This window comes from Micrasema longulum, unplaced genomic scaffold (assembly GCF_059751315.1).
Source record: "Micrasema longulum isolate JH-2025_06_02 unplaced genomic scaffold, ASM5975131v1 h1tg002296l, whole genome shotgun sequence".
Classification (NCBI taxonomy): Eukaryota; Metazoa; Arthropoda; class Insecta; order Trichoptera; family Brachycentridae; genus Micrasema; species Micrasema longulum.
Genome location: NW_028279450.1, coordinates 36,845 through 63,580, shown reverse-complemented (window position 1 = coordinate 63,580; position 26,736 = coordinate 36,845). Strand labels below are relative to the sequence as shown.

Sequence of the window (26,736 nt, the reverse complement as noted above, 5' to 3'; positions counted from 1 at the left end):
TGTTTATTATTTTGCCAGGCATTCAATAAGTAAATAATTGTAAAACAATAAATATCGATCCGCCGTATTATATTTTATCATGCCGTGGTGTTAAATGGGGCAATCATGAGATATCACGCAGTGGATTCGTGGTTTGCACGTGCGCAACGGTCCAGTCTCCGTGAATGTTGGTAGTCAGGTAGTCTTGAAAATTTGATAGAAAAATGACACGTCACAGAACTAAAACTATTGTAAGATATTGAGTTAACACGATTTATGTTCAATTTATTTCATTTTGAAGTTAGAAGTTTATGTATCGGCAAACATCTCCATCGTTGTATAATGACAACACGTTGTTATACATAATTTTTTTTTTTTAAACTATGGTCGTACCCTTAACGCGACAGTCCATTAAACGAAAGTCTTATTAATTTCAGTATTTCTTTATTTTCAAACACTCTTATTCATATTACCTATCGAATATAATATTATTCTGGGTCCATAAGTGAGTTGACGTATTTGTTTTGTGGCGTACATTTGACTTTATTTTTGGGTACGTACAATAAACCAAAAATATTCTACTTCGTGTTTTCGATTTTATTGCATTTTATTAATCATTTTCATATTTATCTGTTTAATTAGCGAAATATAAAAATTCTTGATGAAAAAATATCAATTCGTTGCTTGCATTTCCAATAAATTTGGTTAAATAATAAAGATTACATGCATCTACCTCCGTTTAAAAACTAATATAGAATTTTAAATGAAAAATATATTTCGTTCCTGCTGAATTTTCAGTTTTCTGAAATAGGTGATTTTTATATTGTAATTGAATTATTCAATCGCAAGTCGATTAATAACCAATTACAATTCATTTATTACCTACTTTCGAATTATGAAACTTATTCCCGTGTTATCAAACAAACAAACCATCACGCCGTTTCCCCGTAGGGGTAGGCAGAGAGGATAGAACGCCATAACACTCTATCTTGGCATACAGACCTTGCTTCCTCTACATTCATATATCTTCTCATGCACGCACGTCAATTATTCCTACTTTTGACATGTCCATCTTCAAGTATTTGATGGACTTGGTCGTGCCATGTCTTTCTCGGTCTTCCTCGTTTTCTGCATCCATCAACATTTGCATCGTAAATCCTTTTAGCCGTTCTTTCGCTGTCCATTCGCTCTACATGTTCAAACCAACGCAGCACCCCTTTCTTGATTCTGTCAATAATGCATGTCTCAGCCTTACACACTTCACGGATCTTGACATTTGTGCACCTATCATGCATCGTTTTACCACACAAAATATCGTAAACATTTGTTCTGAAATACAACTAAACTCATTCGTGTTTTGAGTTACTAATATATTTCACCCATCAATTTGAATGTTTCTTACGACGGTAATCGGTGTTGGTTTCATATTTTGTGTTTTTAAATAAATATTATGGGTAGGTCCTGGGAATGAATTGTCAAAAATAATAACATTTTATTAAACTTCTGCATGTTGGTATTGCGGATTTGACGTAGTGCGTTGTCCGACATTTCCACCCGGCTGGGAGAGAAATCTTATAAATTTCGTATTCGGTGACGTCTACTGTAAATCGAGAAAATGGATGAAGAATACGACGCCATCGTCCTGGGCACTGGCCTGAAGGAGTGCATTCTCAGCGGTATGCTTTCTGTATCTGGAAAGAAAGTACTGCACATCGATCGTAACAAGTATTACGGCGGTGACTCCGCGTCAATCACACCGCTAGAGGAGTTGTTCTCCAAGTTCGGAGCTCCCGCGCCTGACGAGACTTACGGTCGCGGGCGGGACTGGAATGTCGATCTGATCCCCAAGTTTCTCATGGCGAACGGTCTCCTCGTCAAGCTGCTAATCCACACGGGCGTCACCCGATATTTGGAGTTCAAGTCGGTCGAGGGAAGTTACGTATACAAAGGAGGGAAGATCTCCAAGGTCCCCGTAGACCAGAAAGAGGCTCTGGCGTCGGACTTGATGGGCGTCTTCGAGAAACGTCGTTTCCGCAACTTCCTGATTTATGTGCAGGATTTCCAAGAAGATGACCCCAAAACATGGAAAGACTTCGACCCCACCACCGCCAACATGCAGGCGCTGTACGATAAGTTCGGATTGGACAAGGAGACACAAGGCTTCACGGGACACGCTCTCGCTCTATACCGGGACGACGACTACCTCCTTCAATCCGCGCAGCAGACGATCCGCCGCATCAAGCTGTACTCCGACTCCCTCGCGCGCTACGGCAAGTCCCCCTACCTGTACCCCATGTACGGGCTGGGGGAGCTGCCGCAAGGCTTCGCCCGCCTGTCTGCTATCTACGGGGGCACCTACATGCTGGACAAGCCCATTGACGGGCTGGTGCTGGACGAGGCGGGCCGAGTGACTGGAGTCCGGTCGGGCACGGAGGTGGCTCGCTGCAACCAAGTGTACTGCGACCCCAGCTACGTGCCGGAGCGCGTGCGCAAGCGCGGTCAGGTGGTGCGCTGCATCTGCCTCCTGGACCACCCCATCGCACAAACCAAGGATGCGCTGTCTACGCAGATCATTATACCCCAAAAGCAGGTGGGTCGTCACTCGGACATCTACGTGTCGCTGATCTCATACACGCACCAGGTGAGCGCCAAGGGTTGGTTCGTGGGCATGGTGTCCACCACGGTGGAGACATCGAACCCCGAGGCGGAGATCAAGCCCGGTCTGGACTTGCTAGGCTCCATCCGCCAGAAGTTCCTGTCCGTGTCGGACTATATGGAGCCAACGGACGACGGACTCGGCAGCCAAATCTTCATATCGCAGTCTTACGACGCCACCACGCACTTCGAGACCACTTGCCTGGACGTGCTAGACATATTCAAGAGAGGGACGGGCGAGGAGTTTGACTTTTCTAAAATAAAGTTGGAGCTGGGAGACGAGGAGCAGTAAAGGGGGGCGTCGTGCGCCTGGACTGGCTTTTACAGGAATTTATTGTAAAAATAATACCACACGGGCATCTGGAGTATGTCGTATCGCTTAGCATATATTATAGATATTCATTATCCCTAAGTTGTATCTGTAAATGTTTATATGTTGATGCTTGGAATGTTTGGCTAGGTACGTGGAATAGTATATTGTATGCTCGCATGCTGACTCCATTTTTTATTTAAAAGCCTTTATGACAGTCATCGTAAGCATAATTATTAAAGCGTAAAAAGTTAAAATTTATTTTCACATGTTTTATTTTTTCAAAGAATGTTTCTAAAAATATATATAAAGCCAGCATTATGGTTCTTTAGTTAATACTCAAATTGTGTACTTTATAGCTTCCCAACTAACTGTTCTCTACAGCAGCAGACTGATATCTTGGCTTGTTAATAATTTTACTTTATCTAAGCGTCGCATTCCATGTGGTATGTTATCCCTATTTGTATTTACTATCATATCTCTTTTTTTATGTAACCGAGTGATAAAAATAAATAAAAAGTGTCAATTTAGTTGTTTTTTTTGTTTAATGCAATCTTTTTAATACAGTACAGATTATCATCTCTGCATCCGACATATATCATTCCTCGTAGAGTAACGGGAGAAGAGAACACCTTCCCCGGTAGTCTGTATGTGGTCAGCAATTGTTTGGTACTAGGATGCATGATCCGCACATCTCCTTCGGTGGATATGGAAACGATTCCGACATGCTCGTCCATTGCGGGTGTGGCATACACCTCCGAGGTGTGTTTGATTCTAGTATCGAGGACATAGTGAACCTTATCGGGACTCTGAAGGAAGTAGGTGTGTTGATCGTGGCATCCGAAAACAATCATTTCTTCATTACGGAGGTTATAAATAAGACTGGATGAAAATATCAACCCGTTTGTGTCGGTAAATTTCCATATCTGAAAAGTCAATTTGAATGTTTTGAGATTATTTTTTGTTATTATTCATAATTATTTCAATCTGCTTAGTTCGGTGGGTATATTAAAAAATAATTTTATGTCTGCACTGAAACAAATAGTATAATATAAGTTTAAAAAAGCACTTTTTATAAACCAAATTATGTGGTAACTTGGCTTCAAAATGTTACTGTACCATTGCTGTATGTATTTTGTTTAAATTGTTATCGATATCTAATACATTGGCTCAAATATAATATGTTCTTTAATTTATGTGAGTTTTAATTCGGATCCATTTTAAGATGGTGTTTGTTCAACGTAAAACAACTGAACTAATATTGATTAATGAATGTATAGAGAAAAGTTTATCTTAACAATGTAGCATTTCATACTCTTGATGCATTAAAAAAATATATCTATGTGTGGGAGGAACAATCACAAGTCAAAATGTATTACTTTTCAGGAGACAGTTTTTTGTGTCTCAAACATTGCAGGAATCAAATCTAACATTGAAAGAATGCCCCCTTTTTTCTCCATACTTATAGAAATTTGATTATTGCTAATAACTAGGAATACATAGCAAGGTTATAACTCTTCAATTTTACGACGTTTAAGGCATACAGTTAGAAAATGTTCTGCTTCGAGAAAACTTTTTTGTAGCCGATAGATAACTAATAAATTTATTTTGTGTAATAAAGTACATTGACAATATTATCCTTAATAACGTTATCTGACTTACAAATTTTGGAACATGTGTGAACATAGTTATTTACTACAAGATAAGTAAATAAAAAAATAATTGAAAAAGTTGACTTATGTGATTGTTCCCCCGCCCATAGATATGACAAGTGTATTTTGAAATAAGAAAATAATTTTTCGTACTTTATCTGCTTGATTCTCAATATTATATTAAGTCTTGCAAATTATCAAATATTATATCTAGAATTTACGAATTTGATCATAAAAGATTTACTTGATTCATAAAATACGAAGGGTACACAGCAAAAACCATCTCATTAAAAACTCAACCCCTCCTATGTATTTTGTCTATATATTAATATATCTTTAGTTCCAACAAAGAAAAAAAATATTTTGCAATTAGTTATATTTTTTGGGAAGTATATTGACGTATCTCGTGTTTTTTAGAATTGTATGAACCCTTGCGAATTTTTTTCATATATTTCTTCCAAAATAAATCCACTTTTTGCGAAAAATAAAACAATTAAGTTAACTAGAACACAAAAATGTGATTTAGCCTTTGAAACTGAACCTACACTACAATATATATGGATAATTTTTATAGCGCCGTTTTTGTGAAAATCACCTCAAGGGCGCTGTACAATAAATAAATATCCCACCACATCTTGCAGCTACAGAGCGCATGGACGGTTGGAGTTCTTGTTCCTCGTCTCCAATTATGATATACAGGAGCTAGATTACAGCACGTCTTGCAGCTACAGAGCGCATAGACAATAAGAAATCTAGCCCCTATTTACATTTTTTATTTGACAATAAAGTTTAGAGATTTCGCGATATTTAAAAAAAAATAATAAAAGACAAATTTATAAAAATAGAAGTTAGATAACAACAAGTCTTGCAGCTACTGAGCGCATAGACGGTTGGAATTCTAGACCTCACTTACGTTTAAAACTCCAACAGATTCATCGTATTATTTTATTTTGGAGAAGAGATGCACAATAAATTCTGTCCTATACGTCACAACCCAAGGGTTAAAGCATGTCTTCAGCGAGTTCATCCTAAGAAAGCTATGGCGGATGTTCTTTTGCATAACAATTTGCATTTGAAGATGAGGAGGCTGTGAAAACGTCCGTGCGTTAATGGTTTAGAAAGCAGGGCTATGCTTTTCACCACAATGGAATACATGTCCTTGTTAAAAGATGGACCAAAACTGTAGAAATGAGTGGAGATTATATTGAAAAGTGACTAATTCATTGTCAATAGTGTAGTTTTCAACCTAATTGCATTTTAATATCTTGACAATAGGGAAATACCACATACTACGATTACGGATAAAAATATATGAAATGGATTTAGAATAATCAATTGTATTTTCAAAATCATATGGATATTGTATAGAAATGTTTTCATACACTAATGTAAAAAAGAAATTCAATAAAAATATGTTAGTAAAAAAACGCGACGTGTTTCTTGATTGTTGTGACATGAAGATTCATGAAATTGTTCTAAAAAAACTTCAATGGCAGGAACAAATAAACATAATTCGTGACGTATTAAGGGCGTGGCCAATGGAATCACCATTTTTACGTGAATTCAAAATTACAAATTTAAAAGTATTTTTTATGCTTCTAATAATTAGCAAAAAATTATATGTTTTTACTGGCCAGTATTTTATAGACCTTTATTACTTTAAAAATGAAAAAAAAAAGTGATATTTCCCTATTACAGGGAGAAAAAATAGGAGGCATTAGTTTTTGACTGACCCTCGTACATACTGATATGCTTTAATAACATATGTTCAATTTTCACGCATGAAACGATTTAGCAGATTTATTTTTTCCAAATAAAATATTTCAGGCTAGAGGAATATGGAATCCTGCGAGAGGAATACATTATACATAAAAAAATAAAACAAATTAAAGTTAGCGCCTTAGTTTCCTCGACATTTGGACATGACTTGATAACTGCTGGTTAAATCATTTTCAGGATATTTCAATAAGAAATTTGTATGTTTTGAACAGAAATGAAGTGTTGTGTTGCAAAAACAAGGATAAAGGGACGTTTACATGCAGACAATACATAACATATGACAATATTGTCATGTCCCAGCTCCGTGAACAGCCTCGATCGCGTGCGATAGAACGCTGGGACAATATGTAAATTTTGCCGCACTTCACACGTGAGCGCTGTGAAAATGAATACATGACGGTGTTTATTATGAGTGAGTTCACGCAAAAGACTATTTATTTTATACCAAGATGCATTTGAATTGTTAAAAAATGAATTAAATAATAAAAAATACATTTTTCCCTTTATTTTTGACAAAAAACTGCAATACATTCAAATCGAAAAAATTGCTATTGTCACAAGGTCTCATCCGTGCGTGTTCACACAAGGACAATGCGGCCCTTGGCGGCCACACGCGGTGGTGTGGGTAATCATTGTCCGTGGAGATAGCCTGGCCATCTATCTTGGTGGCAATGTCTTAGGACAATTTTTTGTACTACAAATTGCTATTTACATGTGCACAATGATCAAGTCCTTGGACAAAACAATATTATATTGTCCACGTGTAAATGGTTTTTCAAAGTAGTCCTCATAGCACTTTCTTAATTACTTATTATTCTTAATTAATCACTTGTTTAAATATGTATCCAAATGGATAATGTTATATTATGCATGCTTGTTCACAAAACATAGATTATATTATCAGTAATTTGGTCATTCCAATGAGTAATATTACATATTTGGCATTGACCGAATAGGCCGATGCATATTGGTAATTTCAGTGAGTTAAACTTTTACACTGTATTTCTTTAAGTTGCATATCTTTAAATTGTGTTTGTTTATCTAACTTTTTATTTTTATATCTTATACAACTTTTTCTCTCTTACAGCATACTCTATTTCATTATATATTTTTCTATACTTTCTATATTTATATATACCGTACTTTCTTTTATTTCCTTATACTGTAAAAGCCATGGTCATGAAAAATAAATAAATAGAAAGATTACACATTGCACATCTGAAAAACAGTCATAACCCACCCAAACAAGCAGAATTTCCAAAAGAGCCTAAAATCTAAAATAACTAGTTGTCTTAATAACATGTTTTTTTATCGAGTTTAATATTTAGATTTGTCTTGAAAAATACTTTTATATTTTTCAAAGAAAATCTCGATTGTTAAAGAAAATAGTAAAAATATGGCACTGTTTAAAAATGTCCGTGTTAAAATAAGTGTTAGTGTAAGGGTGTCATAAAGCCATCAAGCGGTTAAACCGAAAAGCTAGAATTAGGTCTATTTTTGAGCGTATGAGAGTTTTTTCAAAACAATTTTTTCTGCAAACTTAACTCAAAATATTTTTTTAGAGTTATGACTATTTTATCAAAGGTGTAATATATAAGACAACTACCGTTTATGTTGGATAGATTTAGCCTGTTCAGGCAATTTAGTTAGATTAAATAAATTTACATTATTTTTTATTTTCACATTTCACCAAAGATAGATGCAGAGATTGCAGTAATTTTAGTTATTGACTGATTGATATGGGATTTATGATAGAAATAAAAGATGAATGATACTTATATCCATAAATTTGGAATAAGGAGTGAACGGTTTCATTGCTTTTGAGACATCAAGCCATTTTTTATTTATTATAAAAATAAATCTACAAACTCTGTAAGCATAAAGAATCTATACATGAATTGCTATAAAAATGACTTATTACCGTGCTTCCATTGGAGGTATCCAAGCAGTGAGTAATTCCTTTAACTTCAGAAAATAAAACATGCAAGTCATTCTTTAGGAACTTAGGCATAGCAAAAACTGGATTGGACAGTTGTTTTTTCCATTTAATGACTAAAGAGTTTTTTATTTGTTCAGCGCAAATAATTGTTCCATCCAGGGTTGCTGCAAAAACATTATTTCCTGACATGGCCAAATCTGCACAGATTCCTCGACTCCCAACACAAATGTTCGATAGAATTTTTCCAGTCTGAAAAATATAATAAATCAAGTATGTATTACAATTTTATGTACACAATTTTTAAAATGGCTTAAAGTCTCAGAGTAATAATGTTATAGAGCCGAGCCGCCCATATCGACAAAAATCATTGTAGGATTATCAATCAAGAAGTTATCTATAGTTTACAGCAAAACAATAGGCCGTATATACTCAGGTCGATAATCGCAAGTGCAGCGATGAAATTGCCCATTACACGTCTGTTGTTAAACCAAACCAAAAATTTACAATGCTTTCTTATTTTTCTTCTTTCGTCTTTACAGCTGTAGCACATTATTTATCACTCTGACCTTAAAATGCATAAGGGTATGTTGTCAATTATAAATGGTATGAGGAATGAAACAGAATATTCTATTGTTCACACCATTTATTCTATATAGAATCTCTAGCTTTTACCCGCGGCTTCGCTTGCGCGGTATTAGGGATATTACGAAGTGTTTGTTAGCAAAGAGACACAGAGGTGAGAGTCACTTGAACCTTTCAGTTTAACCGAACAGGACAGAGAAATGATAATAGAACTGAGCTCTGTTTAAGAATGCTACTTTGAGTAATGTTAAATGAATAAGTGCGACTGCAATGTAAATTGAGGGTGCTTCAGACCATGTAAACTAAGCGACAACGATCAGAAAGCGAAAACTGGTGAATACAATGTGAATTGCGGAGTTATGGTTCTTTAGTTAATACTCAAATTGTGTACTTTATAGCTTCCCAACTAACTGTTCTCTACAGCAGCAGACTGATATCTTAGCTTGTTAATAATTTTACTTTATCTAAGCGTCGCATTCCATGTGGTATGTTATCCCTATTTGTATTTACTATCATATCTCTTTTTTTATGTAACCGAGTGATAAAAATAAATAAAAAGTGTCAATTTAGTTGTTTTTTTTGTTTAATGCAATCTTTTTAATACAGTACAGATTATCATATCTGCAATATCTGCATAAGAGGCAGTTCTCATTTTTGCTACTCAATAGAATTCATGTAACATTGTACTTCCCAGAATATCCTCCCTTAGATAATAACTATAATTTGTGTACTTTTAAACCAAATACTCTTGTGACTAAATCATGTCTGTCAGTAGATTGTTTGTCGCTCAGCTGCGACGTGAAAGAAGCACAAACAAACACCTTTGCATTTATAATATTAGGGTGGAAGTATGGACAGATTAAGAATTCTAATGGTGATTTGTAAAATTAATTAAAGTATAAAAACCTCAAATAATACAACATACTTAACTTTAAAAAAAGACATAAGCACCCAGAAATTCAACACTAGTTTCTATAAATATTATAATTTTTACTTACTTTACTACATATACTCCAAATCAAACTATCGTAAGTAGCAGCATGTATAATAGATTTGTGATAACAAGCTTTGCTCTTGATCATATTCTTGAGTGAACATTTCCACACCATTTTGAAATTCATCATTGATAAACACCACAACGACCCATCGTAACAACCGACAACAGCAAACGAATTGTAAGATTCATCTTCAAAACTGAGAATTGGTGCCTCCACTCGAGAAGAGACATCGACCATGTTTCTCAAATTACCTGTCAATGCATCTACGGCTACAACTTTTCCCGAATGACTCCCTACCAAAATCAATGGTGTTATTCTGAAAATAAATTGATATTTCAAAATATTATCATTATTATTCATTAAGCAAAATAATGAAAATGTGTATGTAGTTAAAAATAATTTCCAGAGAAAGTGGTGGAATTTTTATTTACGAATCCTTTGCCCACCTTGAGAAATGGCGTGATGACAAATAATTTTAAAATAAAACTTCACTTATTATCTGGGGAAGTCATCAAATTGGTATAATGTTTTCTATATCATTTTCAAATTATATTTTTATTTTAATCCGTACCTGTCCGAAAAGTAAATAACAGGACTGGCATCAACACATTTCCCCAGGTCAATCTTCCACAAAACATCTAATGCAAATTCATCACTTAAAATGTTTGGTCCACTGCTTATTTTTTCCGAATGCCCGATATGTGATGGATATGCAGCTTTTCTCTTTCGTATTCCTCTATTACGGTTATTTGTACTTCCCAGGTGATTAGGTATTTCTTCAATATTCACATTTAATGTATTTTTTGATTCAATGAACTTTGTTTCTACGATTTCAAACACTTTACTCAATGGAGTTTCTGACATAAGGTCCGATAATAAATTCAAATAATTTATTTTGGTAATATTTTCTAATCGATTGATAAGTTGCATAGAAGCAATAGAACTGCCACCAAGTTGCGAAAGTGTTTTATGTCCTAAATTTTTTACATTGTGGTCAGAAAATGGTAATATTTCATTAAAGAATTCATAAAATAAATTACGCAATTTCGATTGATGTTCTAATAATTGTTTATATATCATATACGATTGAGATACGGACACTTTCCCGTGATTACTTAGAGGAATTTTATTTACCCTGTATATTTTATCGGGTAAAGAATGTTTCTCTAGCTTTAATTTTAACTGGCTCCATATTGTATCATCTATGTCTTTATCTGCAGAAAACAAAAGTAAAATAGAATTAAATTTAGGTAACCAAACACATGCACTCTGGCTGACTTCAGGTAGGTTTAAAATGCATATTTCAACTTCCAATAAGTTTACTTTGTGACCATATCTCTTGATGATCCTATCACATCGGCCTTTGAAATATATTTGGCCATTTTGATTTGCTTCTCCTAGATCACCAGTTTCACGCCAGAGTATCATCTTATTATTAGAACTTTCACTGTTATATATTTCTGCTCCAACTAAACATTTTCGCGTAGAGCTTCCTGTAATAATCAAAATTGTTATATTAGTGTGATTGAATATATTAGATAGAAAACAAATAAATACTTTTCTAAAAGATAATGCTAAACTGAAACTAAAATGAAACAAAGTTTATAAAATACTTTCAGAGTATATTCAAGGATTAGGACACACTGCAACATGGGGATTACAAGAAGAATGAGCTCAACACTTTCTCTGCTGAAAAATATGAATTTTCTTAATCTGCCATATTCCAGATTTTCAATAAAACGACTTTAAAATGACAGATAAGTATTTATGTATGAAAAAATTAAGAAAGATAGTTGTTATATGCTTGTCTCACACACGGATGGTTTCAGGTTCGATTCCCAGTGAGATTACAATAATTAAACATGATTTTTCTTAAGACTGGGTGTTGTGCTCTAATTCTCCACTGTAATTGCCCAAAACTAATACAAAATAAAACAATCAAAATAATGTACCTATCTTTGGCTAGTGAACACATAATATTGTATAGCTTGTGTCCAAAGTAAAGTAGAATAAAACATGGTATCCGGTTTATCAATTGAAAAAGTATGATTTTGATGAAACAATTCTGATTTCAATTCAACTATGTACTTCAAACAAGACAATTCAAAATTACCTATAGAAATTTCTCCACAGCCAGATTCTATTATTTGATCATTCTTTTTTATTTTAATAAAGGTATCGGAGAGTGGATTCCCAATTGAAATTTCATGACTAATATTGGAAAGATCTATTTTGCACGCAGAAGCCCAACAGGACACCTCGGTGATACCATACAGATTGTAAATGTCTGTTTTGTTGTCTGGATGTTTCATTTTCTTGAGCTTCTCACAATTGGGAAACGGTTCACCTCCGAAAGCCAATATTCTCAGTCTTGATTTATCTGTCAGAATGATTTTACTTATATTGTCATGGCCGAAGAGAAGAAATAAAGATGGAGTGGTTTGCCATATTGTGATGCCGATGGTCTCGGAATCCTTTTCCGGAAAAAGAACAGACAGATCATTCGCATTTAGTAATAAAGCAGCTCCATTCAGGGCTGCTAGATAAAGTTCTACAACTGATGGATCAAAAGTTAAAGGTGTAGAGAAATATATAACATCGTCATCTCGAACATTGAATATTTCATTTATTGCTTTAATATTTAGATATATACACTGATGGGGCACTGCTACAATTTTGGCTATGGATGTTGATCCAGATGTTTTGATTAAATAAGCAAAATCTTCTATGCAATTCTTTGACACCGAGTTAGGTTCTGAAGTCCACAAATGGAGACCGATTACGACTTTTTCAATTTCACATATTGTCGACAAGTCCATGGATGAAAAACCTTCGATTAAATGTTGAGATCCAATTGCAAACACTTTATTAATATTTAAATCAAATATAAGTTGTCTGTTTGAATGTTGACTGTCAGGATCCAAAAATATAAATGAGCAATGCAACCTGTGTATTCTGAAAGAAAAGCTTGAATTATTTACATCATCAAATAACTTAGATTGTATTAATCAGTGCCTATAAAAATATATGAGACTAACTTACAATGCTAAGATTGGTGGGATTATAGCATTATGCTTTAACAAAATTCCTATATTTTCTCCTTTACTTGTCGTTTCTCTAAGTGCATTAAATAACTTGTCGGATATTTCATGCAATTGTCCATAAGTAAATTTATAAACATTACTCGGGTTATAAGAAATTATAGCCAGATTTTGAGGTTTATACGTTGCTGTGTATTTAAATATATCCCAATATGTCATTGTCCCCATAGTACTCTGTAATTTAAAACGTATTTTATCTAGAATAAAGGAAGTTCATTATTGAATCATTTAAAACTGTTGACAATGGTAGGCATGGTAGGCATTGAAATTTGAAATGACATTATTTTTGACGTTTTTGACAGTAACGGAGTACGCACATCTTTGTTAAGTTGTTGCACATTTTGCAGACTATTTTTAAAACATGTTAACCACCTTACAAAAAAAACATTAAAAAATATTTAGTACCTACTTACTGACAGTATGATAAAAAAAAAAAGTGGAAAAATATTCATATTGTTTTTTAATTTAGTCCGTCACTATATTAAGTTTAACGTTTTGATGGAACTTCAGGAGAGTATTGAAATAATAAACCCCTTAAAATATAATAATGAATTGCCACCGTTGATGTAATTTTTATTTTATTTCGTTAGTGAGTTCCTTTTCAATTTTTGTATTCCTCATTTCTTAAATTTATTCTATTTCTCAATTTTCCATTGTTTTTTGGATATTTTTTTAACATTGTAACTTGTATTGTTTATATTGTTTCATTAATAATACATGTATTTTATATATTGTTATATAATTATTTCAACAAAGATGAATTGATTTTATTCATTAAATTAGTACCTACTGGACTCCCGGAGAAATGATTTTGATTAGATAAGTACTCTCAGGGAGATAATACGAGTAATAATAAATTATTGTTTATTGTATTATTACCTTTTTATAAAGGTTGACAATGTTGAAAACCAAATGTTTGAGTTTGCTGTTTACTGTATTAATGTGCCATGTGTTTATATAAAAATATTATTATGTTTCTGACCCTTTATAATATTTGTGGTGATATACTCGAATGTCTGTATTGACAAATTATTTGCCCCAACTCAACAGAAGACTTTTCGACCCATGGAGTTGGAACTTACATAAAAAAATGTAATTAACGGAATATAAGTAAATAAAACAATTTTTTTACCATGGCATCCTGCAAATTTAACAACTTTTTTATTATTGGGTATGTATTGTGATTGATTATTGCGTAAATGCGTAAATATGTAGATTATGCTATAATTTGAATATCATTAACTCGCCATTTGATTATTTTTAAATTTAGATTGTATTATTTTACTTTATTTTCTTACATTAAAAAAAATATTTCTTTAAACCATTTTTATCTGGTTTTGTTGAGTTTTTTATTCTTACTAATATTTTTCAAAGCATCAAATATATATGTTATACAAATAATATATGTTCATTATTTAAAACGTATACAGTATTATGTATGTACTCTTTTATTTGATTATTAATTAAAACTAATGTCCGAGCACCCGATGACAAACTATTATTGAATAGTTTATGGGGACAAAATATGTTTTAATACTTTGTTTTCTTTATAATGTATTATTATTGTAATAATGTGTATATTTTATTGAATAAAGACTATGAAAAAAAAATCAAATGCTGTGCGGAACATTTATTAACTAGGCGCAAATTGTAATAATGTTTTCTTACCACCTTTTCCTAGGGTTTTTCTGAAAATCAACGAATAGCTTTCGATTTGTACAATAAATAGCCTTTTCCAGCGATTATCCTATCAACGATTTTTTGTACACTTCGTAATTTTTAAAAAACCTCCCCTGTTCGTACCATTTATATGCCGATGATTTGCAATTGTATATTCATTTCGAGTCCGTCGACATTGTTGAAACACATAGAGTAATGTCACTTGCACTCGACCATATCTCTTCAAAATCTCCTTGAAAATCTAAAATTTTTGATAAAGAAATGTAGTCCAGTTTTGTAACGTCTCTTTTCATTTCTGAGTAATAGATATCTATACTATTATTGATGGATTGAATTTTTCTACTGACATTTTTTGGTGGAAATGTATTTTAATTATAATAATACAAATACATATAGACTTTTATTCCACTTTTATTTATAATTTCAGATCATTCACATCGTCTGACTGGTGGGAGGCTCAAATTTCTATATTATGCACAAGAATAAATGACTTTGAATTAAAATAATTTAAGACTTGTTTGAAATTATACAATAAAAACAGATGTAAATTATAAAATTTTATGAAGTTTTAAAGTAAAAATGAATTTGAGTTATGTGTATTAAAATTTTATTATAACTGTAACAAGGGCCGCTGGTTGGCGAATCCTTCGACAGCCATCCATTATATAATTTACATCTGTTTTCACCATATACATTTAAACAAAACTTAAATTCACACAATTGTTATTACTTTATACTTCTTCTTGCGGTGCCATATCAGGTCTCCCTGGCGTTAATTAAAATTAAATTAAATTACATTTTTAAATTTTTTTTATTCCCATAATTATATAAAATCATGAAATACAACCCCTGCTTGCACTTGTAATATAGAAATATAACATAGAAATTTGTTTAGTCTCCCACCAGTCGGACGATGTTGGTCACGACGAAATCCGGTCACCGGTAAAAATAATAAATAAAAGTGGAATAAAACTACACACGTATTTTTATTATTATAATTATAATATTGTTCTTTCAGTCAGAGGCCGTGCACGGTGCAGACCCATCAGTCGCACACGAATAATTCAAAAGGTATTTTTTTTAAATTTCTCCCAGCACAATGTATATCTGCTTGTACGGGGCGAATTTCAATCCCAGTAATTAAATCCCCGTAAGCTAAAATGATAAGAATGGAAATTCAAATAAATGTTAAAAACTAAAAACCTGAGACTTCAATTGAGTAGTTTGAAAAATGTGCTGACCCTTTTTACTTATTACCCTATGTTACACGCGTAATGTGAAGAGAGATAAATAATAAATCATTTTAAGATATTTTTTTCTATATTTGTATTATTATAATATTTACCTCTCAATTTATTTTAAAAATTAGTTACGAGAAAATTTTTCAGTTTTCAAATTTATTATTACATTTTCCATTAAAATCGTGACGTAAATTCTAAATAAAAAACGCGTATCTTATGTAAACAAAGAATTGAAATATAATAATATGACCATTCATAAAAGCCAAAAAAAATTGTTTTTGCAATGTGCGGATCCGAAAAGAGGCCACAAGACCTTTAAAACGGATCAAGATAAGTGGTTGGGGCTTTCAATTTAATGTAACCCAGTATTCCCTTGCAACACGCTATTTTCAGACCTAGCGCCACTTTAAGTATCCTTCACCGCCCGTTAAAATTTTATAAAAAGTAAAAATAAATAAATAAAATAACACTGATAAGGAAGTTTAGGCTTACGGAAAATTGAATATGAAAAATGTTTTCTTACGCGCGGTAAAAATTAGAGCATTAAATTGTACCGCAAAATTTCCCGAAAATGTACGAAAAAAAACTCGGAGTAATAATTCTCTAGAGAAGCCCTTAAGCTCAATTGCATAGAACAAAAGCGTTCCAAATGTTTGGTTTGGTTTTAGTTTGGTGTAATGGAAGGTTAGTGTAATGGAAGGTTTCGGTTAGCCCTCGCAATTATATACACGAGTACCTATAGCCCTTAGAATATAGCTTGATTAGAATGACATTTGTCAGAAAAAGTGACGACATAACTTCGTAGTAACGTCAAAGGAGTTATTTATATTGACACACAAAAAAACATTCGTATCTGGCGTGTTAATTATTTTTTTTTAAAACAATGCTTGACACTTGACACATAAATCAACATTAATATATAAAATCAGCTTTAAAACTAAAATAAACCTAATTATTAACGACGTTCTTACAAGGTTACATCATTTTGCAAAAAAAAATAGATATGGAACAAATTGATCAATATAAATAGATGGAATAAAAAAATATTTTTTTGATGTTCATGAAAAAAGTATAAATGTCTTATTTTTTGGTGAATAATTAAGTTAAACACACTATAATAGGCTTGTTTTTGTGTTTTTATATCAGTTTTCGGAAACAGAGTTTCATGATCGTATGAAATAACTGATAAAATAGATTTGATCAGTGATTAGTAATTTCCCATCACTAATGAAAATAGTTTGACAGCTGTCTCTCTAATCAAGCTATATTTTAAGGACTATAGTACCTACGGCCTATTGCCGTAATATTTATGTAGCTAACGTCGTGGTCAATAATCGTAGAATGGCTTTTCTCCGTATGAGCGACTCTATTAGGTTATTACTCTAAGGAAATAAAAGTATTTTATTTAAAATGAACTATTTTGAACGACGTCACTAGTTCATATGAATCAACCAATGATAAGATAGTTGTGAAAAAATCCGGCTTATAGTAGGTCAACAGGCTAATTGTTGGAACTGACAGAGAAAAAGCGGAAGAGAACTTGAGACGTCACACGTGGAGTAATTTCAGAAATACAAAACTTAAAAAATCATATCACTGATAACACGATAAATAAAAATAAAATAAATAAAATTAGCTTAGTTCATTATTATTCTTATTTTTATGGATAACTTATATAGCGCCATTTGCGTAATCATTATCAATGAATAGAAATTATTTTGAATGTTTCCAAATTTTTGTAGAAAAGTCTGGATTCCACTCCCTAGGGAATCAAGATTAAAATTTATAGCAACATAATTTTGGGATGGGAATATGGATGTTTAGGTATTTGAATATTTACCTGTAATTGTCTTATTTGAGGGGCCACTTTACACACTGTGCAACATTTACATTATGCCTATCTTAAAAAATCCCATTTTCCTTAAATCTTCCAAATGTCACTTCAACTACTAGGTAACCTAAAAAATTAAATTTTTCAAAATTTTAAGGCAAAAAAATTATGTAAATTAACCCGTTTTCCAATTTCAACGAAAACCTAAGAGTTATTAATTTTTTTAATATTTTTTTTATTAATAAATTTTATAAAGGTACATATTTAAAAAAAATTCTATACATATCTACTTTTACATATCTAGTAAATGTTATCACTGTAACTCTCCAAAAAAGAGACTTACTCTTGTGCTTGGAGAGTGACTTACACTGTTGTAGTTGTTTATTGTTTATTATATAAGAGTTTATATAATTTTAAATACGAGTACATGAGAAAAAAATATAAACAAAGGATATATAAATAAAAAACAAAAAACAATAATACATTCATACTAATTAAAATTTAATGTAGTTTTTTCACGTGTTTTTCACAAAATTTCTTTAGATTTTCATTAAATTCAATAATATTTTTTTTCATTTATTTTTGCACCACTACAGGCCAGTAGGCCCAATTACAGTGGTGAATTACATCACAGAACACCCAGGCTTGAGAAAAAATCATTTTGATTTTTGTGTTCTCACCGGGAATCGAACCCGGAACCTTCCGAGCGTGAGTCAAGCGTCTTGACCACTACACCACGGAGGCCGCCTATATATTATTTTTAATAGTTTTTAGTTCATTGGGAAGATTATTATAATTTTTTACACCTTTGAAGAAAAAGCTACTTTGACCATGACATGTGTGGAATTTAGGAATTTTAATATTATGTTGGTATCTGAGCGACTTATTCATTTCAAATTCTTTTATTTTTTATATGTTATTTTTTAAACATTAACTTTAAATTTATGATGCAACTGGTCCTTGTGCGACTGCATATTTGCACGATAAAATTGGATCACAATTTGTTCGCTTTTCTAATTTTTAGATTTAACAAATAATTGAATATTAACATATTACAAGAGAAGTGGCAACACTTATGAGAAGGGAATATAGAAGTTTATGCACTGTCATTGGCTGGTTTAATTGGTCATTTTACGCACTGGGTAACATTCACCGTTCTGCCTCAATTCGAACATCTATTTTCCTTCAATTCTTCTATCTGGAAGTCAAAGAGCTAAAACCTTTATTGATGCGGGTGAGATTCATCTGGTTGATCTATTTCACCTACATCCTAAGCAACGTCTGAAAATATTTTTCAATTTTTTATACTTCTTTTTGGACCAGGTGGATTCACCTAAAATGTAATAGAAGAAGAATTAATAATATTTCGTTTTATTTGATAAATATTTTGCTGCGTCTATAAACATTATTTTTATTAATGTCCAAAGCCGCTCCTTCACCTTGGGAAATGTTAGGGGAGTCAAATTTCTTGAAGGTTAAACTAAACATGAAAACGCGTAAGTAATAAATTTTATTCCTACGTACATAATATGTGCATATATATTTTTTACAAAGAACCATATTCATTTCTGAAAGTAATAATTTAAATATTTTTTTAATAAAAATAGTAACGAAAACGGAAGTAAACAATATTTTGAATATGTCTAAGTGTTTGTAGACAAGGCTGGCTTCCATTCCTTAGGGAGTTATTAAGATTGAAATTTATTGCAAAAGACAGAAAAACATTTTTGAAAAGAGATTATGAAAGTCTGGAAAGAGCTTATGACCTGTCAATGGTTGGTTTAAGTGGCCACTTTACACACTGTGTAACATTCAGCGCTCTGCCCATATTCGAACATCTATATTCCTTCAATTCTTTCATCTGTTGATGTTTGTGAAGTTAAAGAGCTGAAACCTTTATTAATGCGGGTGAGATTCATCTAATTGAATTATTTCACCCACATACTAGGGACTACATCCCCAGGGAGTTGAATCCAGTCCTTGTCTACAAAAATTTGGACAAACTATTGTTGATAAATCCACCTGGTCCATGAAGAAGTATAGAAATTAAAAAAAAAAAACATTTTCAGGCGTTGCCTAGTAGGTAGGTGAAATAATTCAATTAGATGAATCTCACCCGCATAAATAAAGGTTTCAGCTCCTTAACTTCACAAACATCAACAAATGAAAGAATTGAAGGAATATAGATGTTAAAATATGGGCAGAATGGTGAATGTTACACAGTGTATGAAGTGAGTTCTATATTACCTTCTCTTAAATGTTATTCATATCTGTTGTAATATGTTATCTACCAATCAATGTTCAACTTTTATTTGAGGAATAATAAGTTACGAAGCCATTTAATTTTATTAAATATTCAATGTAATGAAATGGAAAATCGATGGATTACTTTATAATTAATTACCGTTACAAAACTTATGGGGCTACTGTAATTAATAACCCCCTTGGTCTAACACAGAATAATTATGATTAAACTTAGTATTAATTTACACCTCGTGTGGCGGGGGTTGGGCGGGTGTTCGAGGTATAGAGGTTTAGAATTTGGGGGATGCTATGAACGGAACTTTACTTTCGGGTAAGTGGAAAGTTTTGTAGTTCGGGTTTAAGTAGAATGTACAGCCAACTTGGGAATATACTCATAACTTTGTAAATTGACTGGTATATTTTCCCTCGGAGAATTTGAGAAGATATTGTTTAGAATTAATGTTACGCAAGTTAAATGAAATATCTTAAAAACAATTGAAATAACTTTTATTTATTAATTGACGCCCGAAGGGCTTTTACAAATGCAGAGGTTATAAACAATTTACAAATATATAAATAAAAAAATAAAAAAACTAGATACTTAATTAGTATTTAAACATTTAAAGAATAATTGGTTTTTAAAATTGATTAAAGTTGTAACAAATATATCTATTTTTTAGTCATCTGTGTGTTTGTTCCCGAGAGAGTGAATTCTCGGAAACAGAGAATTAATGTGCGAATTTGACTAGATTTTAATATATCTTAAAATATGATGCCCCAGTCTATAAATTACATTGAAATAGATAAATTTGATTAAACCAGGAATATCAAAAGATTATTTACAACTTTATACAAACCAAAAAAACAAATTAATAAAAAACTAAAACCAGATCACAAATTATTCTTCTAACACAGATTTAAGTAAATTAATTATAATATACATGTTAATAGACTTTTAAACCAATCCAATTTTTTTTTGGTAAAGTATTATTAGCGATATGATTTTTCTAAGTTTTGTTATCTTGAAATAACTCCACCTGTGACGTCACAGGTTCTAGTCGAAGAGTTCCGCTGATTGGTGAGTTGGCTTCCCAGAAACCGAAAATCTATTACAACACTCTATCATTGGTTGATTCTTAAGAATTTGTGACGTAGTTCAAAGCAGTTCATTTTTTGTTTTCTAACGTTTTCGAGAAACTTTGCGGTAAAATTGAAAGCTCTAATTTTTACCGCGTGTAAAAAAACATTTTTTATATTTAAATTCCCGTGGCACTGAACTTTCTCATTGACTTTGTGATTGCTTTATATAAATATTATGTATTTGATTTTTTATGTATTAAGCAATAAATAAATAAACACATTTTTTTAACGTTTTATTATTCTTACGAATGCAATCTTGGCAGCTAAAACCCATATGTGTCTCTACAGTACAGAGCACAGACAATGCGATGGTTTAGTTTTGTGTGAACATATGGATAACACAAATTCAAAATACCAACAAGCCGTATCTATAAACTTGTCACGAAAACACAATATAATATGTTTTGTGAGAAATATGTAATTTTGAGGAATATTTGGGTTCTTATGATTAATACAAATATTTTATGTTTTGGGGATTACAAACGAGTAAAAAACAGAGTGGGGTTCAAATCTCGGACCTCTGATCCGTGAGTCAGCAACATTAGCCACGGTACCGCATCCCAATTAAAACTAGGACAGTTAAAAGAGCCTATGAAAGCAATAAAAATGCACTCTCAATGAAATCCAATTCTCTATTAAAAAAACAATTACTGGGGCATTCTATGTAAAGTGGAAAAATGACGAATATTTTGTTTTTCCATTTATCATCACTCATTTAATAATGACATAGATAAACGTCTAAAAATATATTTTTAAATAAAAAAAAACTTTTTTGTAAATGGAAACCATCATTTAATACATATTGACTAATTAGAAATCTCACAAGTCACAAAGCTCTGTCCTACCAGTCACAATTTCGCTTTTTTCTGTTTTATTAAAATATAAGAATTCAATATTTATTTATGTATTTATTGCATAAATTCTACTCTAAATACACAAAAGTAGAAGCAGGGATTTTCTAGTGTCCTACCAGTCAAATTTATTCAAATAATAATTATACTTATAATAAAATGAGTCTCTTATCTTGTTTTGAAAAAACATTTACTATTGTATGAATTCAAATGACACAGCTACAACTCAAAGTTGGTCAAATTCTGGAATCGTATAAAAAAATAACAATACGTAATGTTTATAATCTAACAAAGATTTTGGAATTAAAACTTCCCCTTACATACCACAACGCACACACCCTCACTCAAACACGTACTCTCTCTCTCGCATACGCAAACACACTGAGAGACATTTAAACATAATAATATGCCAAAATCCAGGTAATTTAATGTAATCAACATCATTATATTGGTAAAGTACGTGCAGGGTATCTTGGTCACGTGTTAAAAAAAGGTAAGGTGAAAGCACATTCTTCCAAAAACTCGAAACCGTTTTAAAGACCGTGGGTCTTTCCATCGGTTTCACTCATACAAAAAAGAAATGTATTTTTGTCAATAAACGAGTTACTCTTTTAAAATTTTCAATTTTCAACAAAAGTTTAAGACTTAAAGTCTACTACTCTCACTGCCCCTTTCCTGTGAGTTTGGCAGGGCCTTTGTCGGATATTGTAATTTTTCTCATGGTAGCAAAAACTGTATTTACATGTATCACAATATCCTATGTCCGTTATAGTAATTTTATTAATTTAATAACGTTAGATTAGATTATAATTTTTATTGTTATTTTAAGATTTCTTAAAACCCGACGCCCTTCATATCACTAAGTCCCATAATAATGCATGTATCACCGCTTAGTTAAAGGTTATTAACCACATCAATTTAATAAAGTCACAGAGCAAGGATTTTTAGAAGGTAAGTACTACGTTTGACAATTTTAACACCTAGGGTTAGCAACACTACTTCCCTTTGATGGGAAAGGACGGTAAAAAATATTAGTTCAGTTCATACCTAAAGACATTGGGTTCCCTGGAAAATACGTAAAATTTTATTTAGAGAGGTAAAGTGATCAGTCTCACGATACAAACAAATATTTTATGCTGACCCTCCCAGGAATCAAACCCAGGACTTCCAGCGTAGCAGGCGATCACGGCAATACGAGGTGGACTTTTCTCAACTCTATTTACTTTTTCAGGATTTTTACTTGAGAGTAGCCGTCGAGCTGAAAACACTCGTCCAGGATTCTGATTATCTTTCACACACAGAACTGTATTCTTCATCTCCAGACGAAAAATAGTAATAGTGAAATGTTTTTTTTTAACGCAACCACGAATCGAATACGGGACCTCATATATGTCAGTTCCATGTGCTCACCTTAACACCACGCGGCGGACAAAATTAATTAATAAGAATTGATCGGTTTTCCTTTGGTAGCTTGCCAAGGTTTTTTCTCATGTCGCGGTCGGAACTTTGTACTAAAAAATTAAGCGGTGTATGGTAATTCTGAGTTCATATTACTTACCAAGAAAAAATTTCGGAAATCACCGAAATAATCTACAAAAATAAAGTTTTTATAAAGCCAGCGATTTTTAATCAACATCCGTATATAACTTCAGTTAGTAATGAATATAATCTAATTGAATGTATTTAAATATTCGGTTCATTACTAATGAGTAAAATACATACTATTAACTGATGTAAAACAATATTTTTTTAATGAAAAAATAAATATTTTGCGTTCTTATGATTGGCCAAATATATCAACGTGGAAGTTATTTTCTTTTAGTCGTAAAAACCGTTTTAGAAAATGAGAAACAAATTGTGGCGGGGTGAGATGAAGCTGTCAATAATAATTGACCTATAATTACTAACCAAATTAAAGCTTTAAATAAATTTAAAATGTCATTCAATCCGATTTAGCAGCCTATCCCTTTTTGCTTCTCTTAGAATAGGGAAACATCACGTTTTTTTTCTTTTATATTTTCAAAGTAACAAAGGTCTATGAAATACTGTCCAGTAAAATTTTTTTTTTGTTGCTTATAAGTAGTAATTTGTAATTTGGAAATCCCGCAAAAACGGTCATTCCATTGGCCACGCTCCTAATACGCCACGATTCATGTTTATTTGTTCCCGACCATTCAAATTTGTTTAGAACATTGTCAAGAATCTCGACGTCACAAATATCAAGGCCAAACATGTCGCGTTTAGCTAGCAACGTATTTTTTATAAAATTATAAAAATTATACATTTTGTATAAAATTATAAGACAAAGTACGAGTATAATTCCTTAGAATATGTCAATGTACTTGTAATTTTCTCAAACTGAACGATTTGGATAGGTAGGAAGAAATTTCCTTAAGGCAATGTCCCCTCTTTAAATGTATATTTATTGTAAAAGTATAAAAAGTGTAAAATAATAAATAATAATATATATTTCTTTTTAAAATTTATATTTCAGAAAAGTTTTCTCCACAATATCCATATTGATTTTGAAAACACAATTAATTATTCTAAATTCCTTTTAAATATTTTTATCAGTATTTGTAGTAGGTGATATTTCCCTATTGAACACATGTTAGCAAATTATGAATTTTTATGTATCTACTTGTTTTATGGTAATATTCATAAAACATTAGCTTTTAGGCTTCGCGTTCACGCGGGAGTAATTAGTTGGGTAATTAATTATAATTGTCATTTAGCAATGATAATTTTCCAGGCGGAATTACATATTTTTCAGAACGGAAAGTAGCTTGTATCGAATGCCGGTCCTCCAACTATCACTATGAAAAAAATATGACGTTCCGTTCGTCTATGGCGACGATGCATCGTTATTCTGTTGACAAATTCAAAATTCTACTACAAAACTAAAACGAAAAGCAAACCAAACTAACTATTGATAAAGCAAGTCAGTTGTAGAAATTTAAAGAATTATTTTCAAGTTCACCCACCTCATATGTCTTCCTGGACAACAACAGCTTAACGATAACTGCAAAAGTCAAGTATCTAGGGCACATACTGACTGATGATTGTAAAGATGATCGGGACATAAAGAGACAGAGAAGAGCCATCACTGTCAGGGCTCTATGCTAGCAAGACTTCTTTCAGTGCTGTGACGAAGTAAAGAAAATAATCTTTACATCGTATTAGACGTCCATGTATACAGCGGAACTATGGAACAATTATACGCAAGCAGCATGGAATAAATTAAAGGTCACGTTTAGTAATTCATACAGGCAATTATTTGGACTGCCTAGGTACTGCAGTGCCTCCGATATGTTCACAGCTGGACGGGTAAACAAACACCTTCGCTGCCCTACTTCAGCAAAGAGCCTGGAGCCTATGGGAATACCTGAAAAGCTCTAATAACGCGCTTCTCCAAGCCACTGCAGGGTGGATCCTTCACCCTTGTTTGAGCGATGGCGGGATATGTTGAAACCATCATTAGTGCTTCAAATATGAATTTTTGTTTTATACGGTAGAATTGACTCTGCACTATGAACCCATTTTACTAGAATAATAAAATAAATTAGAAATGTAAAAATTATTATTTAAAAATAATCAAATTACAATAAAAAAAAAAAATAGTATTAAATGTGGTATTTTATTTATATGTACTTGTACATTTCATACTTTAATTAAATAAGGATAGTACTTATATGGACGTTTATTATTTACTGTACGTTTTATTGATATTTAATTCCTGTAAAAGAAAATATATAAAAAACCAAAGAAATAAAAATATTGCGAGAGTTTTCATCATATATATATATTTTTTTTCAGTAATTTTAATTTGAATGAAACAAATAAATATTCAAGCAACGAGGAAATTTTCTGCTACCCAATTTTATATTTTATTATGCCTACAAGATTGTTTAATGGTATTAAAAAACATCCTTAATGGTTTGTATTATTTGAAGGGCTATAAAAATAGCGTTGGCGCCATTGTGGCTTTCCCGCGTGTCCGTCGTTCTTTTTTTCTCAAAAAATTTCAAAAAAAGCTTCCCGCTGCACTACAATCCGGGTCACGTGCGATGCAGTGCGGCTCTGGGTGAGGGGAAGCGCGCGGGGCGGGGCGAAACATACTCGGGGGAAGGGGTGCGGGAAAAGCCGCCGCGGAGGGGTACGAGCCTCCACACATCCCCAGAGAAAATGCGCTGACCAAATAAACAAACAAAACTATTGCATGGAAACGTTCTTTGTGTCCACGCGTCGGTGTCTCCTTTTTTGTGGCGTGGCTTTACTTTGCTCGGCCCGTGTTCCTTTCCCCGCGGGTAGGCTGTAGGCTTCGAGTATCGATGCGAGCGCGCGCCGCCCGGGTCGCCAGCCGGCCAGCGCCGAGCGCTCAGTCTGCCGCGCCGAGCCGCAGCGCGCGCACGTCCTGCGGAAGCGTTAGGATGCGGCCGCGCTAGGAGATATGCCCGGCCCGCTGGCGCTACTGGTCGGCCTGTGCTGCCTGCGGCTTGCCGCCGGTAAGTCCCCAACCCCTTATCGATTTGTACTTTACTACTCTCATATTATCCAATACACCCCGCAATCGTATCATCAATAGGTATACTGTACATAGTATACATGGACAGGACACCCGCGCGACAGTTGCGAACATTTAATAGTTTTTTAAAAAAATCATTGCATTAAAAAAAAGTTTTGTATTTTTTAAAAATACGCACCTCATTTGAGTATTATTCATTTTTTGATTTTATAAATTTTGTGTGTTTTTA

General features: G+C 32.7%; 2 protein-coding genes across 3 annotated transcripts; one reads left to right on the top strand and one right to left on the bottom strand.

The window, feature by feature from the left end:
* Positions 1-1,494: 1,494 nt before the first annotated feature.
* Aasdh (Aminoadipate-semialdehyde dehydrogenase) lies at positions 1,495-13,341 on the bottom strand. 2 transcript variants are annotated; one of them, XM_088239897.1, is made up of 6 exons: positions 12,937-13,341; positions 12,008-12,849; positions 10,466-11,387; positions 9,895-10,210; positions 8,297-8,563; positions 1,495-3,870 (listed from the first exon to the last, which is right to left on the bottom strand). In XM_088239897.1, the coding sequence occupies exons 1-6, from the start codon at positions 13,161-13,163 to the stop codon at positions 3,472-3,474; spliced, it is 2,973 nt and encodes a 990-aa protein (XP_088096023.1). In that variant the 5' UTR covers positions 13,164-13,341; the 3' UTR covers positions 1,495-3,471. The 2 variants fall into 2 exon arrangements, with proteins under 2 accessions (XP_088096023.1, XP_088096021.1); XM_088239895.1 differs by having other exon boundaries at positions 12,008-12,861; positions 12,937-13,294.
* Gdi (GDP dissociation inhibitor) lies at positions 1,595-4,138 on the top strand. Its single transcript, XM_088239898.1, has one exon. It carries the CDS (start codon positions 1,595-1,597, stop codon positions 2,924-2,926), a length of 1,332 nt encoding a protein of 443 aa, XP_088096024.1. The 3' UTR covers positions 2,927-4,138.
* Positions 13,342-26,736: the final 13,395 nt, after the last annotated feature.